This window comes from Oncorhynchus gorbuscha, linkage group LG19, assembly GCF_021184085.1.
Source record: "Oncorhynchus gorbuscha isolate QuinsamMale2020 ecotype Even-year linkage group LG19, OgorEven_v1.0, whole genome shotgun sequence".
In the NCBI taxonomy this organism is placed as follows: domain Eukaryota; kingdom Metazoa; phylum Chordata; class Actinopteri; order Salmoniformes; family Salmonidae; genus Oncorhynchus; species Oncorhynchus gorbuscha.
This window is the reverse complement of record NC_060191.1, coordinates 13,649,965-13,667,405: the sequence shown is the minus strand read 5'-3', so window position 1 is coordinate 13,667,405 and position 17,441 is coordinate 13,649,965. Positions and strand designations below refer to the sequence as shown.

The 17,441-nt window shown below is 41.9% G+C and overlaps 2 protein-coding genes across 2 annotated transcripts in view; one reads left to right on the top strand and one right to left on the bottom strand.

The window, feature by feature from the left end:
* Nucleotides 1–286: 286 nt before the first annotated feature.
* Nucleotides 287–7,012, top strand: LOC124005379 (nucleotide-binding oligomerization domain-containing protein 1-like). Its single transcript, XM_046314579.1, has 12 exons — nt 287–587; nt 720–947; nt 1,351–1,525; nt 1,720–3,541; nt 3,707–3,790; nt 3,901–3,984; nt 4,072–4,155; nt 4,228–4,311; nt 4,717–4,800; nt 4,915–4,998; nt 5,148–5,231; nt 5,437–7,012. The coding sequence occupies exons 2-12, from the start codon at nt 741–743 to the stop codon at nt 5,507–5,509; spliced, it is 2,865 nt and encodes a 954-aa protein (XP_046170535.1). The 5' UTR covers nt 287–587; nt 720–740; the 3' UTR covers nt 5,510–7,012.
* Nucleotides 7,013–12,362: 5,350 nt separating this feature from the next.
* Nucleotides 12,363–17,441, bottom strand: part of LOC124004660 (E3 ubiquitin-protein ligase znrf2-like) — an 85,017-nt gene continuing 79,938 nt past the window's right edge. Inside the window, exons 4-5 of the mRNA XM_046313328.1 lie at nt 13,169–13,251; nt 12,363–12,837 (exon numbers count right to left, since the gene is read on the bottom strand). Coding sequence (XP_046169284.1) covers nt 13,194–13,251 — 58 coding nt within the window. The 3' untranslated portion in view covers nt 12,363–12,837; nt 13,169–13,193. The remainder of the gene's footprint in view (nt 12,838–13,168; nt 13,252–17,441) is intronic.

The following is a 17,441-nucleotide window of genomic DNA, read 5'->3' as shown; positions in this document are numbered from 1 at the left end:
GCTAAACCGTATTTTTTCTTTGGTTACGAGTGAGTAAGTTTACATGCACAGTAATAATTTGATATGAAACTGATTGTGACAATATTATGCAACGGTCATGTAAACATCTTACTCTGCTTATTTTAATCGGCGAAAGGTGACATCAAAGTAAGCATATGCTGATTAAAACACTTGGTTTTATAAGCAATATTTCGAATTATTAGGACATGTTTTGGAAATCCTGATTTACCGTGGAGCAATTACAAGTGGCGAAAACCCTGTATAAAAAGAAGCAGACATCAGCATGCCAAAAGCGCGGACGCAATTCGAGGCGAAATTACGCGCATCCGAGGCTGTTTTTGGTTTCACTTCCTCAAAGAACCAGTACTGTGTTCAGTGTTTTTTCCCTCCTGATATTGTTTGAGACAAGATAGATTTCCTATTCAAACGGTCATAGAGAAACGTTTTGTTATTATCCTGTCGCACGCTATTTAATGGTTTAATAACCAAGACTGGAGTTTGTTTTTGAAGAGAGACGTAGTTCCCGAGTTTTTCCGCCGCGGACTAGGACAGCGCGGATAAGAACAATGTTATCAAAGGTTCTGACGGTATGTATAGGCAGCCCGTATACGTATACCGTACGCGATAGCCATAGACTACTATAATGCATTTTATCCGTACTGTTGGATCATTTTCTCCTAACTGATTATCTGACTAGAATTACTTCTTACATTTTCCAGTAAATACAGGCAGCTGAAGCCATGCATATTATGGGCTCCAGTGCCGAAGAAGCCCGTGCTGGACTAACGGGCCATGTGTCCACTGTCCAAATGCTCACCTTGCACCGTGAGCTACTAGTTTCCCAAGTGAAGAGCACGCAGTGCATTCTGGATAACCTCCTACAAAGTGGCTTTCTGTGTATTGAGGATACAGAAATCATCCAGCGCTCAGCCACCAAGACAGACCAGGTAATTTACCATAGGATGGTTTCAGAGAGGAGACATGTCCATTTGGACAACACACATTAAATGACAAAGTACCCATCACAAAGACATGCTCTTGTATTCACAAATAGCTTACTAGGCCCAAACTAAAATGGACTAATTGATTTTAAGATGAGAAAGTATAAAGACAAGACTTGATTTTGCAATACAATGGCATTTGGTATGTTGCCAGATTCTCATCTGTGAAAAATCCTGTTTGGCCACATTAGTCAAAATGTGGGAAGTAATATTAATTAAATATGAATCACTGGTAAGTAAATATGATTGCCATTGTGCAGGTGTGTAAAAGGGGGGAACTGTTAGCTGTCAAATTATTATTGAATCACTGTAAAGTAAATATTATTTACTTATGATTGACATGGCGCAGGTGCGTAAAATCCTGGAATTGGTCCAAAGCAAAGGGGAGCAGGCATGTGAATACTTCCTATATATTCTCTACAAAGTTTATGATGCATACATAGACCTCCAACCATGGCTTAAAGAGATCAACTACCAGCCACCAGACTTCATACGGGACATACCAGTGAAGAACACGGACCCTAGTAAGTATGTCAGTAAACTGTATGGTGCTCCACTTCATATGTGTTATTGGAATTGTACTTAACAATAAAAAATACAGTGCATTGAAAATGTAAGCTATTAGAGAATCACGGAGGAAACTACTGTATATTTTGGCTGAATATCCGTGGTTGAGAATGAGACTCCAGTGTATTCTCCCTACCCCCCCTCCTCTCAGTTAGTAGGTACTGTGAGAAGCTGAGGCACGAGCTGGGCCGAGACACACGCTTCATTGCATCCTACACCAAGCGAGAGGAAACCCAGCTGAAGGATCTCTATACAGACACCCTGATGGAGCTCCTGAATGATCGCAATGAGAGCCTGGGCCACCTGGAGGGTCTGGAGCAGCTCCTGGGAGAACAGGGTGTCTTTAACCCACAGGCAGAGACGGTGCTCATCACGGGGGACGCTGGGGTGGGCAAGTCCATCCTCCTCCAGAAGCTCCAGAGGCTGTGGTCCAATAGGGAGCTGGAACAGACAGACGCCATGTTCTTCTTCAAGTTCCGCTGTAGGATGTTCAGCACATTCAAGGAGACAGACGAGATCTCACTCAGGGACCTGCTTTTCAAATACAACTGCTACCCCGACCAAGATGCAGACAATGAGGTGTTTAGCTACATCCTCCGCTTCCCCGAAAAGGTTCTCTTTACGTTTGACGGCTATGATGAGATCCATGCTGATCTGGACCTGGAGAACATGCCTGAGGTGGTTTCTCCAGAGGAGAGGACTCACCCCCTTCTGTTGCTCATTAACCTGCTCTGTGGGAAGCTGCTCAATGGTTCCCGGAAAGTCCTTACTGCTCGGACAGGCACCGAGGTCCAGAGCAGGGTGATCCGGAAGAGGGTGGCACTGCGTGGGTTCTCTCCGGCCCACCTTCAAACCTACACCAACCTACACTTCAAAGAGCAGGAGCACAGGGACCTGGTCTCAGTCCAGCTGGATGCCAGCCCCCACCTCTGTGGCCTCTGCTCCATCCCCCTCTTCTGCTGGATCGTCTTCAAGAGCTTTAAACACCTGAGCTCAGTCTACGACGACTTTGAGTTGCCAGAGGCTTGCGTGACCCTCACTAACATATTCCTTCTGCTTTCTGAAGTCTTCTTCAGCCAGGGGGCCGTTCCCCCACCGGGCCTCCTGACAAGAAACACCAGGTGCCCCGCTGATACCTTCAGGGCAGGGTTGAGGCCACTGACAGCCTTCTCGAAGCTGGCTCTGCTGGGCATGGAGAGAGGAGGATTTGTGTTCGACCAGGAGGAGGTGACCTCCTGTGGCCTGACTGAGGACGACCTTCAGGTGGGTTTCCTCCGACCGGTCAGCCACTACGATGCCTGTGGAAACCCTTCTACCTTTGAGTTCTTTCATCTCACCCTACAGTCCTTCTTGGCTGCATTCTCCCTGGTTCTGGACGAACAGGCCAGCGAAGGGAACATCCTCAAGTTCTTCACCGAGTGCAGCAGGAGGGACAACACATCTTGTTTATCATGTGTCTTCCCCTGCATCGGTGGCTCCTCCAAACCCAGGGGAAAGGACCCGTTCAAGACCAACGAGCATCTCCAGTACGCCAACCTCTTCCTGTGTGGACTGCTGTCTAAGGCCAATGCCGGCCTGCTGGAGCACATGGTTCCTCCAGCACTACTGAAGAGGAAGCGGGCGGTCCTCAAGTCCTACCTGTCCACCAGCGTGAGGTCCCACCTCCGCGGTCTGCCACTCCACAGCACAGAGCAGGAGGGCAGCAAGGTGCATGTCCTGCCCAACTTCCTGTGGATGCTGCGCTGCATTTTCGAGACAGGAAGTAAAGAGGTGGCCCAGCTGACTGCGAAGGGCATTACAGCTGACTACATCAAGCTGGGCTACTGTAATGTGTTCTCTGGCGACTGCAGTGCCCTCAACTTTGTGCTGCAGCACCGGCGGAAGAGGCTAGGGGTGGACATGGACAACAACAACATCAGTGACTATGGGGTCAAGCAGCTCAGGCCTTCATTCAGTAAAATGACTGTGGTGAGGTGAGGAATTAGGAATATATGCAGATGGAAACACTGTACTTTATGCCACTGTTTACATGAAAGGTGCACTTGTTTACAAATAACATAGACAAATAATTTCTTACTGCTATAAAAAAATACGAGTAAAACTCTAACTTTTCATCTAAATTAGTTTTTCCATTTCAGGTTGTGTGTCAATCAGATCTCAGACAGCAGCGTTGAAGTACTGGCTGAGGAGCTTATCAAACACAGAGTGGTGGAGGTTTTGGGGTGAGTCAGTGTCTATCAGGGTCAACTTGCCTGTCAAACTTTAGTACTGTATTATGCTGTATGACAAATTCATATGATGTGACTGTATTTCTGCTTTCTTGATTTGACAGACTTTACAATAATCACATCACAGACATCGGAGCCAAGCTAATTGCTCATATCATTGAGGAATGTCCTAAGTTAAGAGTCGTCAAGTATGTAAATCAGTATGTCCAATCAATTATATAATTACTTGTGTATGAATTAAAATGTTTATTTTTGGCACTTTGATTTGTTCAAAGGGTTGGCAGCAACAAGTTCACCAGTGTGGGTGGCAGGTATCTGGCCAGTGCCATTCAGAAGAGCACATCTATCTTTGACGTGGGGTAAGTGCACTATTACAAGATTTTTTATTTGATTTAACAGAGTGCATGGGATGGATTGTTCCTGTTTTTCAGAATGTGGGGGAACAGTATTGGTGATGAAGGAGCAAGAGCATTCGCAGAGGCCCTGAGGAATCACCCAAGTCTTACCAACCTCAGGTGAGATGGATGGCAAGATATGTCATCTTTATCACTTCTCTTAATAAGTATGTGGCACTGATTGTGCCATGTATTTCAGTTCTCCCACAACTGCGGTTGAGGTCAGAAATAAGGAAGTATAACCCATTGGTGTATCATTTTCCTAACGCACATTCAGCTACAGTATGGGTTACTGAACTCCCTAACTCACAAACACTGAAACTACAGTCTATTATACATCTATTTTACAGCATATCACTCTGCCTCATATTTACATTTACATTTAAGTCATTTAGCAGACGCTCTTATCCAGAGCGACTTACAAATTGGTGCATTCACCTCATAGTAATATCATTACCTAAAGTAATACAGTATACTTATGTACTACTAAAAGTAATTATATTTCTATGCTCTTCTCTCCCTTAGCCTCTCAGCCAATGGCATCACTTCAGAAGGTGGGAGGCACTTGGCCAAAGCACTAAAATGCAACACTACGCTCAGAATCTTCTGGTAGGACAATCTTATTCATACATCAAATTCCGGTGACAGTATTTGTCTCTGATATTTAATGTGTATTTGTGCTTTGGAGTTAACACAGTTTAAATGTGTGTTGTGGTGTTCTAGGTTGGTGCAAAACGAGTTGTCAGATGATGTAGCACCAGACATGGCAGAGCTGATCAGATCCAACACGGGTCTATCTCACCTCTGGTAAGGCAGGCCCCAGTCTCAACACACTCCCAACAACCAATAACGAAGTTTAGCCTCAGAATTAACCAGAAAGTGAACAAAGGTTATTTCTGAATGTGAATAAAAGTTAGCTGGTTAACCTAGTGACCCCTCTGTTCCATTCTGCGCAGGTTAATCAATAATCAGCTGACAGTGGATGGAATCAGACAGCTGTCAGAGGCTCTCTCCCACAACACATCACTTAAAGAGATCTGGTGAGTGTACGCAATGTGACGCAATGTCGCTCATTTAAAGGCACATTACTCTTTTTTTGTGTGTGTCAGGTTAATAATAGTATTTGATATATTCCTTAGACCCATTTGTATTTCAAAACATCTTTCACCATTTCCACTTTGTAATGGTTGTGGGTCTTTTATTGTATTGCTGATTATGATGTGCTCTGTCATCACTCACCCACAGTTTGAAAGGAAACTGTCTTTCTGAAGAGGAAGAGAAGCTGTTTGAGGCTGAGGGAAGGCTACGCTTCCACTGAGGAGACAGAACTGAGCTGGAGAGTGTGTAGATTGGTCACGTCCGTTACCGAAACTTAGAAGTTCTCTGTGTGTTTTCTTGCATACTGCATTTTGTAAATATTTGAACATACTGTATTAGCTAGGTGATTCTGGCATATGGGTAAAAGCCTTGACTACTGTCTGTAAGCGAATGAGTGATGCGAGTTTGGAGCAATACTGGCTGCATACAAGGGTCAGCCAATCGTTCACATAACAACAGAATGCAGCACGCGGCTGAAGAGAGAAGAGACAACCAACCTGCTAGTGACAGCATCAGCACGCACGCCCCGGAAAGACCGCGGAGAGTAGAAAGACAGTTTGTCAGTTACAGCAGCGCGTGCCCTGGACGATAAAGAGGTCAAGTTAGGTGAGAAGCCTGACGACGGAGATGGGGGTGATAAGGTGATGAAGCGTACTTCATGAGCTGTAACAGAAAAACAGCTGTTATTTGGGAAGTTTGAGGTGAGGGAGAAAGTGTGATGGAACAAGTATTAGCATTGTTAAGTATCTTACTATCTGGATCGAATTCTCCCGTTAGCTAGCCAGAGAAATGTTGAGCAACATGTGCCAACTTAACTGATCAAATAATTGTGTTTATGGTGTGAAAATTAGCTGGCTACTAAAGTCAGACAACATCAGATGAGCTAACGTTAGTAACGTTAACCTAACCAATTCGCTATAATACTAACCCGTATACGACTCCTTGCTGTTCAAGTTATAACGCGTCTGTTGCTTACTGGACCCTGGCAATCTGTGTGAAATGTTGACTAGCTAACGAACAAACTACTATCTGTGAACTAATGTTTTCCCTCTACAGCATGTGGTTCATTTTCAGAATGAGAGAATTAGGTGAAAATGAGGTGTTGCTTGTTAAACAAGTGCATTCAGGGATCAAGTGTAGCTGGGCCTGGCTTAAACTGGATGCCACTATAGAGGTGAAAGGAACACAACACTTTCCCGATTTCTCCCTTTTTCAATACAGTGGATCAAAAGGGCTATGCCAGGTGTACTGTCTGCCTGAAAGAGATCAATTATGCCAACAAAGGGTATCATGCTCTGCTGGCACATTGTAGAACAGATGTCCACAGGCTTAAAGTGTACATTTGTAATAATGTGCAGTGTAGCCCAAAGATGTATCTTTTGTTGTGTTGAATTTGACAGTAACACTTGTGTGTGAGTGAGGGGGGATTATTAACATTTTTACTCAGTGAACATTATTTTTGCAAATGTGTAACCTTGTGCACTTGATCAATGTCTCCTATAGTGGCCACTATAATAGAATGCCTGTTTGTTTCATTCTATTTCTACATGAAGATGTTTTTTTTTAAAGTGCAATATTTAGCTGTGTGTGTGTGTGTGTGAGGTCACAAGTGTTCTATTATAAAGGCTGTCATGGCTAACTGCAATATTGTATTGTTTTTTTCCCAAGACTTGTTGTTTGCAGTAAAGTCTAGGCAATAAATAACATTGAATTGCTTTCTTTACATTTTTTAGTCGTGAGTTAGGTTCACATGAACCACTTTATATTTTACACACAGAGACTGATAATGTAAATCATATTCTTTGTTTAATTTTTTTGCATGTTTCAGTGCAAAAAAATAGAGTAATCTTTTTCGGCCCTCACCAGTTTGCATCCCTGATCTATGCATAGCTACTTCACCCCTACCTACATGTACAAATGACCTCTAACCTGTACCCCCGCACACTGACTTGGTACCGGTACCCCTTGTATAAAGCCTCGTTATTGTGTTACTTTAATTTTTGTAACTTTAGTTTATTTGGCAAATATTTTCTTTTCTTGAACTGCACTGTTGGTTAAGGGCTTGTAAGTAAGCATTTCACGGTAAGGTCTACACTTGTTGTATTTGGGTCATGTGACAAATACAGTTTGATTTGATTTGAAACTGCTTTTGTCAACTAAAGGAAATACTTTACTGGTGCTGAATTGCAATATTGAATTTCTCCTGCACCACAACAGAGCCCAGTGTAAATAAACAGATTTTTATGCGGTGCCTGCAATTAACTGGAGATTAAGCCACTGCTCTCAAACCTCCCTTATCATCAACCCTCACCCCTCTGATTTCTCTGCCTCATTCCCTTATTCTTGTATATTGGCCAGCACTGTATCTGTATGACACATACAGACAGTCATGTTATGGTCAGTTTGTGGTTTATGGTGACTAATGAATATAGGTTAGCAGGCGATGACAAGGAACAAACAAATAGAGGAAGACAGGACATTACACAACTTCCATATACACTACCGGTCAAACGTTTTAGAACACCTACTCATTCAAGGGTTTTGTCAATTGTACCGCAGAAATGGAACCTAAATCACATAGGATAGATGTTGTGGTAGCTGCTGCAGAGAAGTAACTGGGTGTATGAGATTTTACTGCAACCCCCCACCCCAAAGATATATATATATATATATATATATATAGTACCAGTCAAAAGTTTGGACACCTACTCATTCAAGGCTTTTTCTTTATTTAAAAAAAATATTTTCCACATTGTATAATAATAGTGAAGACATCAAAACTATAGAATCATGTAGTAACAAAAAAGTGTTAAACAAATCAAAATATATTTTTTATTTGAGATTCTTCAAAGTAGCCACCCTTTTCCTTCGGTGACAGCTTTGCACACGCTTGACATTCTCTCAACCAGCTTCATGAGGTACTAGAACACATTTCAATTAAATGGTGTGCGTTCTTAAAAGTAAATTTGTGGAATTTGTGACAAGTTAGGGGGAGTATACAGAACATAACCCTATTTGGTAAAAGACCAAGTCTATATTATGGCAAGAACAGCTCAAATAAGCAAAGAGAAACGACAGTCCATCATTACTTTAAGACATGAAGGTCAGTCAATACGTAAAATGTAAAGAACTTTTAAAGTTTCATCAAGTGCAGTCGCAAAAACCATCAAGCGCTATGATGAAACTGGCTCTCATGAGGACCGCCACAGGAATTGTCCTTTCAACAGGACAATGACCCAACAGGCAGTGCAAGGGCTATTTTACCAAGAAGGAGAGTGATGGGGTGCTGCATCAGATGACCTGGCTTCCACAATCCCCCTACCTCAACCCAAATTGAGATTGTTTGGGATGAGTCGGACCGCAGAGGGAAGGAAAAGCAGCTAACAAGTGCTCATCATATGTGGGATCTCCGTCAAGACTGTTGGAAAAGCATTCCAGGTGAAGCTGGTTGAGAGAATGCCAAGAGTGTGCAAAGCTGTCATCAAGGCAAAAGGTGGCTATTTGAAGAATTTCAAATATAAAATGCAGTTTGATTTGTTTAACACTTTTTTGGTTACTACATGATATGTGTTATTTCATATTTTTGATGTCTTCACTATTATTCTACAATGTAGAAAATAGTACAAATAAAGAAAAAGCCTTGAATGAGTAGGTGTTCTAAAATGTTGGACCGGTATAATGTAACTTTTCAATGACTGTTGAGAAAGCTTCTGCCATAATGCATTTGATAGTGAAACACTCATCCACCAATACACACTGTATGTCACACTAGTACAATTAAAATCATGTGCTCCAAAAATGTTGCTCTTTTAATTTCAAATTCTGTACATATTTTTTACATAAATGGAATGTTATAACATACTGTATGTCTAAAAAGTTTCTAAAATAACATTTCTAGGTATGTACTGTCGGCATGTCTCTGAAGTACCTTGGGAGGTATAACCCAAATAAAAATAGTTTCCTTCACCTCTCAACTATTACATGAATGCCCTACTACACCTCCACCTTCAGTCAAGCAAGCTCATCCCCAACTAATAATCATCTACAGTATTTTTGCTGTCATGGTATATTATAGTATCATGAACTGAACATCAAGTATAGCTACCTGATGACATATGTGTGTTCTCTAACACATCTGGCATTCATATATGTTGACTGTTTTAAACACTGCTTCTTCACAAGTCCATCCATATGGCGCTTTTCAACACGGTAGATTTGGATAGACATCGATCCGATTGGATTGATATGGGCTCAAATTGGCAACTGTAGCACAAGCAGCAAAACCAAAACATTTACACAAAATGACCATATAACCCCCCTCCTTTACCACTGGCCTGACATCCAAACTGAATTCTCTACACTAAAAACAACTAAATCAGTTTAGGTGCTAGGCTGCCTCCCCACTCGCCCCCCAAAGAAACTCAAACATCCCAAATAAAAGACTTAACAAAACTGAAATGGGGGTCAAATGTGATTTAAACCTGATTCTAGCTACAGTAGATCATATAAGGCTGTTCTGGTAGGCTAGCTAGGGAGGATCCTCGTGCTACACACATACCCATGACAATAAGGGCATATTGTACACATACGGTAGTATGCTTCACAATCGTGAGCCATTCGACAACATTTGAATACACTTACAGTACAGTAGCCATGGGACAAACCATGCAGTTAGACCAGACATTCTAGTTTCAGACCAGACATTCTAGTTTCTCCTTCACTGATGTGCAATGAGGAGAAACTCCAATCTGGATTTAGATTCAACTTTATTAGCTATAGTACATGATGACAAATGGGGAAACAGTCCATTTGGGTGGGGGATTTTTATTGTCCCAATTCCAAAGTGCTCGCTGTACTTCTTGAAAAATAAATTGTTAGCAGCATGTTTTAGAGGCATGATGATGGCACTTTTGGAGAAACCACAGTTAATATGGTGTAACTGACCCAGTAGCCATGGTAACACTATCTTTAGTATATCCATACCATAATACCCAGATCCCCTATTAATGCTCTTTGTTAATTTGTCTGACTGGTTTGAAAGTTTGAATTGGGAAACCAATATAAATACTATTGATCTTATTCCTTGATATGTCATAATAATATACTATAATCTAAAATCCCTAAACTGTGGAGATGAAAAACGTCCACAATGATTGTGAAAAGCATAGCCAATAAAGCCTTTTGTCTTATTCATTGAATTTGTCTATGAGTTTCTTACTCTGCCCTTATTCGCAACCCAATGGTGAAGATGGAGGTCTATAGTATACTTGTGTACTCGTTAGCAGCACATCCTGGGAAAGCTCTCAAAACATTAAAGAGATCAACATCAAGGCCTTGTTTAAATATTACAACACAGGGTTGCTGGAAGCTGAAATGTTTTAGATAGGAAATGTGTAAAATCTTCAAACACGTTGACAAAGTTTCAGGGGATCCAACATTCTAATGATAACTTTTTTGAAGACATCAGTAATCCCCTTATTCTGATTGGCTTTGGCATGGAGCTCCACCAATCGTCTACTTCCTGCCCCGCCCTCTCACCTCTACTGTGATAGGCTGATAGATTGATTGGTAGATGATTATGATTGGGTAAAAGGTGTGCTAGCTCAGGCAGCTATTTGAAACAGCACTGAAATGGACAAACATGAATAGAAGACATAGTTATTCATGTCATTCTCTTTGCATTAAGGCCCGACTTAGTTTCACTACAACTCACACATACATACACAGATATGCAATTACACCATTATGTCAAAACCTGCACACTTAAAATAAAATAATTTGCATAATAATAACTGCTAAGTCTCATGATGATAAATAAAGATTAAAAGTCAAAGTGAGTGAGTGAGAGAAGAGGATGGGTGTGTGAACCCTGTAGAAGGCTAGAGGATATACACCACATAATATCAACGGGCCCCTGGGGTAGGGGGATATCTGATCTGGGGTCAGCACATTGTAGCCTGGATCCCAACTGAAATGCTCCTCTTTACAATTTCCAAACTGAAGATGTACAGTGAAACACAGTAATTCAGTTGGGATTCAGGCTAAGCACAGAGGGCCTCATGTCCCAGTCAGACAGCTATTAATGCTACAAAAACTAAGATTAACGTTCTCACTCCAGAGAAGTGCCTGCTGGGAGTTGTAGTTGCCACTAGCCGAGCCACACGCTTCTGGTAGCACAGTCCAGTTCACGTCTTGTTGCTACCACAGAGGCATTGAAGGGTTGTGAGTTAGATAGCTAGTCAGGGGAAAGGAGAGCGTGAGAAACAGAGAGCAGGACAGCATATAGCAGGGCACTTCTAATTTCAGTGTGGCTAGCAGGTAGCAGCATGTCCCAGTGGAGTAAAGGTTAGAGTTAAGCAGAGTTTCACATTCAGCTGAGTCTGGCTCTCTGCTGGGTCTCTCTCCGTCTGTCGTCATCCAGTCAACAACACACAGTGGGAAGGGCTAGGGAGGGAGGATTTAGTATAGACTGATACCTGACCTCCCGCCCCTCTGTCCCCCACCCACCATTCACACTGTTCTGTTGTCCTGACTCTGCCTTGGTAGGCCAGGATCCGAAGGTGAAGGCACTGGTAGACAGAGTTGGTGAGGATGGGGAAAGAGTGGGAGAGGGGGATGAGGACTGACTTCCCCCTCTCCCCTCAGCTTGCTCCCCGAAATGTCCAGGTGTACAATCACTCAGACCAAACAGATGGGAGGAGACTTGAATCTGCTGTCCAATAACACAGGAGGAGGGAATTCCAAGTCACAGTAGCCCTGGAGCTCAGCCAATCACAGCAGCTCAATCACTGAGGCACGGCCAATGGGATGGAATGCAAAATGTCTGTGGGTGGCATATACAGCCGTTCCATTGATGCAGCAGAGAGTGAGAGGGCGTGTTGAGAGCAACATATTTTCCTGATTGGATAGTTGTGCAAAAGAGGTGTTGTGTCTTCCCTCAACAGGCTGTCGGATAAGCATGTCTGTCTGTCTGTCTGTCTGTCTGTCTGTCTGTCTGTCTGTCTGTCTGTCTGTCTGTCTGTCTGTCTGTCTGTCTGTCTGTCTGTCTGTCTGTCTGTCTGTCTGTCTGTCTGTCTGTCTGTCTGTCTGTCTGTCTGTCTGTCTGTCTGTCTGCCTGCCTGCCTGCCTGCCTGCCTGCCTGCCTGCCTGCCTGTCTGTCTGTCTGTCTGTCTGTCTGTCTGTCTGTCTGTCTGTCTTTGAGGACAAAGCAGAGGTTGGTTGTATTTGTGAGTGTATTTGTGAGTTTGTGTCTGTCTGGTCTTGTCTTGGAGCAGATTGTGTGTGTGTGTGAAGATAGAGATATAGATCAGCATTAAATGTAGTTTCCCTGAAAATGGCTTTTAATGAGATTTGGCACTCTGCGGTTCTTGACTGGTTTGAGTGGAGGTGTTGAGGGCTGTTGAGACATACTGGAGGTGGTGGGGGTAGAGGGTAGGGTCAGGGGTCAGTTCTGTACTGGCCACAGAGTCACAGGGAAGGGGATGGGATTCACATTGAGGACTGTTGTTATTGGAACAGATCACTCTTCTTATCGAGGAAGTAAGAAACCTGCAGCGAGGAAAAACAACAGAAATCTGAATAACCTGAGGGCTAACACGGGATGCTGAAACAGAACAATAGAAAGAAAGAACTCGACTGAACTAAAGGGTATAATACTGTATCATATTTTTCCTGTTTTGTGTCAATACAGTACTGCATTTCTGTTTTGGGAATTCTACGGCAGAAACTTTTAAGTTTCCCACAGAATATTAAAAGTGACTTATCACAATAATGCATCAACATCAACAACACTCAGGAAATGTGGAATTTACCTGCGGAGAAAATACATATTCATATAGAATTTACCTGTGAAGAAAATACATATTAATATAGAATTTACCTGTGGAGAAAAGTAGCGAGGCCCTTTAGTCTGAGGGATGTTCTGGACACGATCTGTTCACCTCAAACCACTCATCAATACAGCTGACAGAGAGAGAACAGGAGACACAGTCAGGGAGAACATAGCACATACTCCATACAGTGCATTCGGGAAATTATTCAGACCCCTTTTTCCCCCAAAACGATTCCACGTTACAGCCTTATTCTAAAATGGATGAAATAATTTTTTTCTTCATCAATCTACACACAATAACCCATAATGACAAAGTGGAAACAGGTTTTTAGGGATAGGCATCCCGCTAGTGGTACACCAGTCGACGACATCTGGTGAAATTGGAGGGCGCACAATTCAAATAAATAATCCTAATATTAAGCATTCGTGAACATACAAGTATCTTATATAATTTAAAAGATTAAATTATTGTTAATCTAACTGCGTTGTCCGATTTACAATAGGCTTTACAGCAAAAGCATGCCATGCAATTGTCTGAGGACGGCGCCCCACATCAACATATTTTCCAAACAGCACAGTCTTCTTAAAATCACAAATAGTGATTAAATAACTTTCTCTTGAAGATCTTCCTCTGTTTGCAATCCCAAGGGTCCCAGCTACAACATGAATGGTCATTGTGTTAGATAAAATCCTTGTTTATATCCCAAAAAGTCTGTTTATGGGGACAAAATGACGCCGTAGAGAGAACACTGTGTTTTAGTGAGCTCCCGTGGCATTCGTTAATTTATATTTTTACATTAATCTCCTAGCTTGAAAAAGTGGTAGAATTGTAGAATAAGTTATCCTACAATGAGTCTTGACGGCTATTTATCAAAAATCTCCGACAACATGCCCAACAGAACTACTAAGAACTCGACCAAAACCACCATCCTTGTAGATGTGCAGGAGGAGCTAGCTAATGTTAGCGAAGCTAGCACCATTGCGGATCCAGGCACAATGGACCTGGTGATTCAAAAGATGACTGATAACATTACTAAAGTGATCGATGTTAAGATAAGAACGGTCTTGGAAGCAATAGCAGGCCATTACATTGAACTACAGAGGGTTGTCAAATGTGTTGATGAGGCGGAAGGAAGAATTGCTAGAGTGGAAACTTCAACTACATCTATGGACACTAAAATAAAAGCACTTGAGAAACAGGTGCGCAAAATGGCGGAGCATATTGAAGACTTGGATAATCGAGGACTCAGATGCAATATTCGTGTTGTGGGACTCCCGGAAAATTCTGAAGGGACACGTTCAGTAAATTTTTGTTGAGGAATGCGGTATAGCTTCACTCTCTCCTCAAGCTAAGTCACTTAAAGCTATTTGTGATGATTTGGAGTATGCTGATGTTTGGAGAACTTTTCATCCCTCCAACAGAGACTTTACTTTAACTTTAATCTCTGGACCTCAAGAATGTCAGACTAGAATAGATTACTTCTTTATGCCCAGGACATCTTTGCAGTGTGTTTTATCCACTAGGATAGGAAGCATAGTCATATCTGATCATGCAGAGGTGATCCTGGACAAAAGAGACGGAAAGAGCGTGAAAAGCAAAACATGTTAGAGGGTGAATTAGGAACTAAAGAGAAGGACTACATAGCTAAAAAGAGAGCTGACTCTCAGTCAATTGCTACTATTACTGATTCTGATGACAATCAGTTATATGAAAATAAATTGATAAATGACTAATTTAAGAAATTTTATGCAAAACTTTATGCCTCAGAACTGCCAAAGGATGCACCCAAATTAATGGAGAACTTATTTTCTAAGATTGAGCTCCCTTCTATCTCCAAAGAACAGAGGTCTCTCCTTAATGTCCCTATTACCAAGGAAGAGATAATGTTCGCAATTAAGAATCTGCAAAATGTTAACGCCCCAGGACCAGACGGGTTTTGTAGTGAGATCTATAAAGAGTTCCATGGCCTGTTCCTTGAGCCATTGTGTGATATGTTTAACCACTCAATTTCAAATGACCAGCTCCCTCAAACGCTGAGAGAAGCCAATATATCACTTACTCTCAAAATGGGAAAATGTCCATAGTCTTGTTCCTCGTACAGACCAATTTCCTTTCTAGAATAGAAAATTGCTTTCTAAAACTCTAGCCACAAGACTAGAGGACTCACTGCCACTAATTGTGAAAGGAGACCAAACTGGCTTCATTAAGGGCCGTAAATGACGCAACAATGTCAGGCGGCTTCTTAATGTAATCCAAGTCTACCAACAAAGTGCTATGGATGGTCTTGTGCTCTCCCTAGATGCTGAGAAAGCATTTGATCGTGTGGAGTGGTCTTACCCATTCTTTGCTCTAAATCAATTTGGTCTAAGGGACAACTTTATAAAATGGGTGAAAGTTTTATATGATGATCATCAGGCTGCTGTCCTTACTAATGGGCTAAGGTCAAATAGCTTCTCTATACACAGAGGTACCAGACAAGGCTGTCCTTTGTCCCCTCTCCTATTTGCACTCGTTATGAAACCACTGGCCGAGGCCATCAGGGTAACGCCTGCTATACAGGGGCTGCTCATTGGTGATGTTCACCATAAAATAAGCTTGTATGCTGATGATGTCCTGATATTCATCTCTAGTCCCGAGACTTCAATTACATATTTTATTAATATTATTGAATTATTCAGCGAATTTTCAGGCTACAAGATTAACTTAACTAAATCAGAGGCTATGCCACTTGGTAACCTTCACTCTGTACCTAATACTTCTCCCCCCTTCCCTTTTAAATGGTCTCCCTCGGGCTTTATGTATCTGGGTATATTTGTAACTCCTAAATTCCAGCAAATGTACAAAGCCAATTTTGTTCCCTTGTTTGATACAATAAGACAAGATCTGGAGTGCTGGAACTCTCTCCCGATTTCTTGGTTAGGTAGAATATCCCTCTTGAAAATGAACATTTTACCGAGACTACTTTACCCAATCCAAATGATCCCAGTATTACTCTCCAATAAGGTAATAAAGGATGTAAATGGATGGCTAAGTACCTTTATATGGAGTAAACGCTGCCAAGTTCTATGGGCGGCTTAGATCTGCCCAATATCAGGTTCTATTAGTGGTGTGCCCACCTATGTTATATTTCTGACTGGATCACAAACGATGACTCATCTATTGAGACTTCTCTTTCAAAATACCCCTTACAGGATCTTTTATTTTTCAGAAGTTTCAAGTCTGTAGAAGATCACTGCAATAATCCTATTACACTTAACACACTCAAAGTATGGAGGTCAGTTCAACACTTCCTGGGAAGGTCCAAACTAACCTCTGCTCTTACCCCAATTCTTAACAACCCAGATTTTAGTCCAGGATTGCTGGATGCTGGCTTTAACTTTTGGCTTAATAAGGGCATACACAGACGAAATGATTTATTTGCCGATAAGATTTTATTGTCATTTGAGCAGATGGTCGAGAAATATCGACTCCCAAAGCAGGACTTTTTCCGCTTCCTACAAGTAAGACATTATATTCTGAAGAGCACCACCTTAATTGGTAACCCTGATATGTCTGCCATTGAAAGAATGCTTTTTTCCCACGAAGGAAATTGTCTGTAAGTCTGTTTTATGATGCTTTAAGGTCCTTTTCTGCTGTCAACACACAGAGGGTGAAACAAGTGTGGGAGAAAGTATTGTCTGTTACTATTGACGAAGAGATGTGGGAGGACATTTGGAGATATGCAAAATCAATATCTATATGTAATCGTACTAGAGCAATCCAATTAAGAATAATACACAGATTGCATATATCCCCAAATTGCAGACATGCTTTTAGCCCCTCTTCCTCTTCTCCTCCATGTCTTAAATGCAAAACTGATACAGGCACCCTAACACATTGTTTATGGTCATGTACCAAAATACAAAGATACTGGTTCTGGTGTTCTGCAAGAACTTGAAAAGATCCTAGGGGTTGATCTAGAATTGGACCCAGTTTCTTCACTGTTGTGTCTCCCTAGTAGGCATGTTACTTCTGTGGGTAAGAGGAGGCTTTACAACATCCTTACCTTCGCAGCGAGGAAAACCATCCTTTTACAGTGGATTAGTGATAAGGTTCCTTCTATTAAAGATTGGCATAAGATACTGTTTGAATGGGTGCCTCTGGAATATCTGACATGTGCATTGCATTCTAAAACAGACCAGTTCTACAAAGTATGGGAACCTTATCTAAATTACCTAGAACCTGAGGTATCAGCTATTATACTGCAAGGATTCTGTTAGAATGGTGGTGATCTATGTATTTCAGAATTACACTGTACGTTCCATGTGTGGAACCTAACTT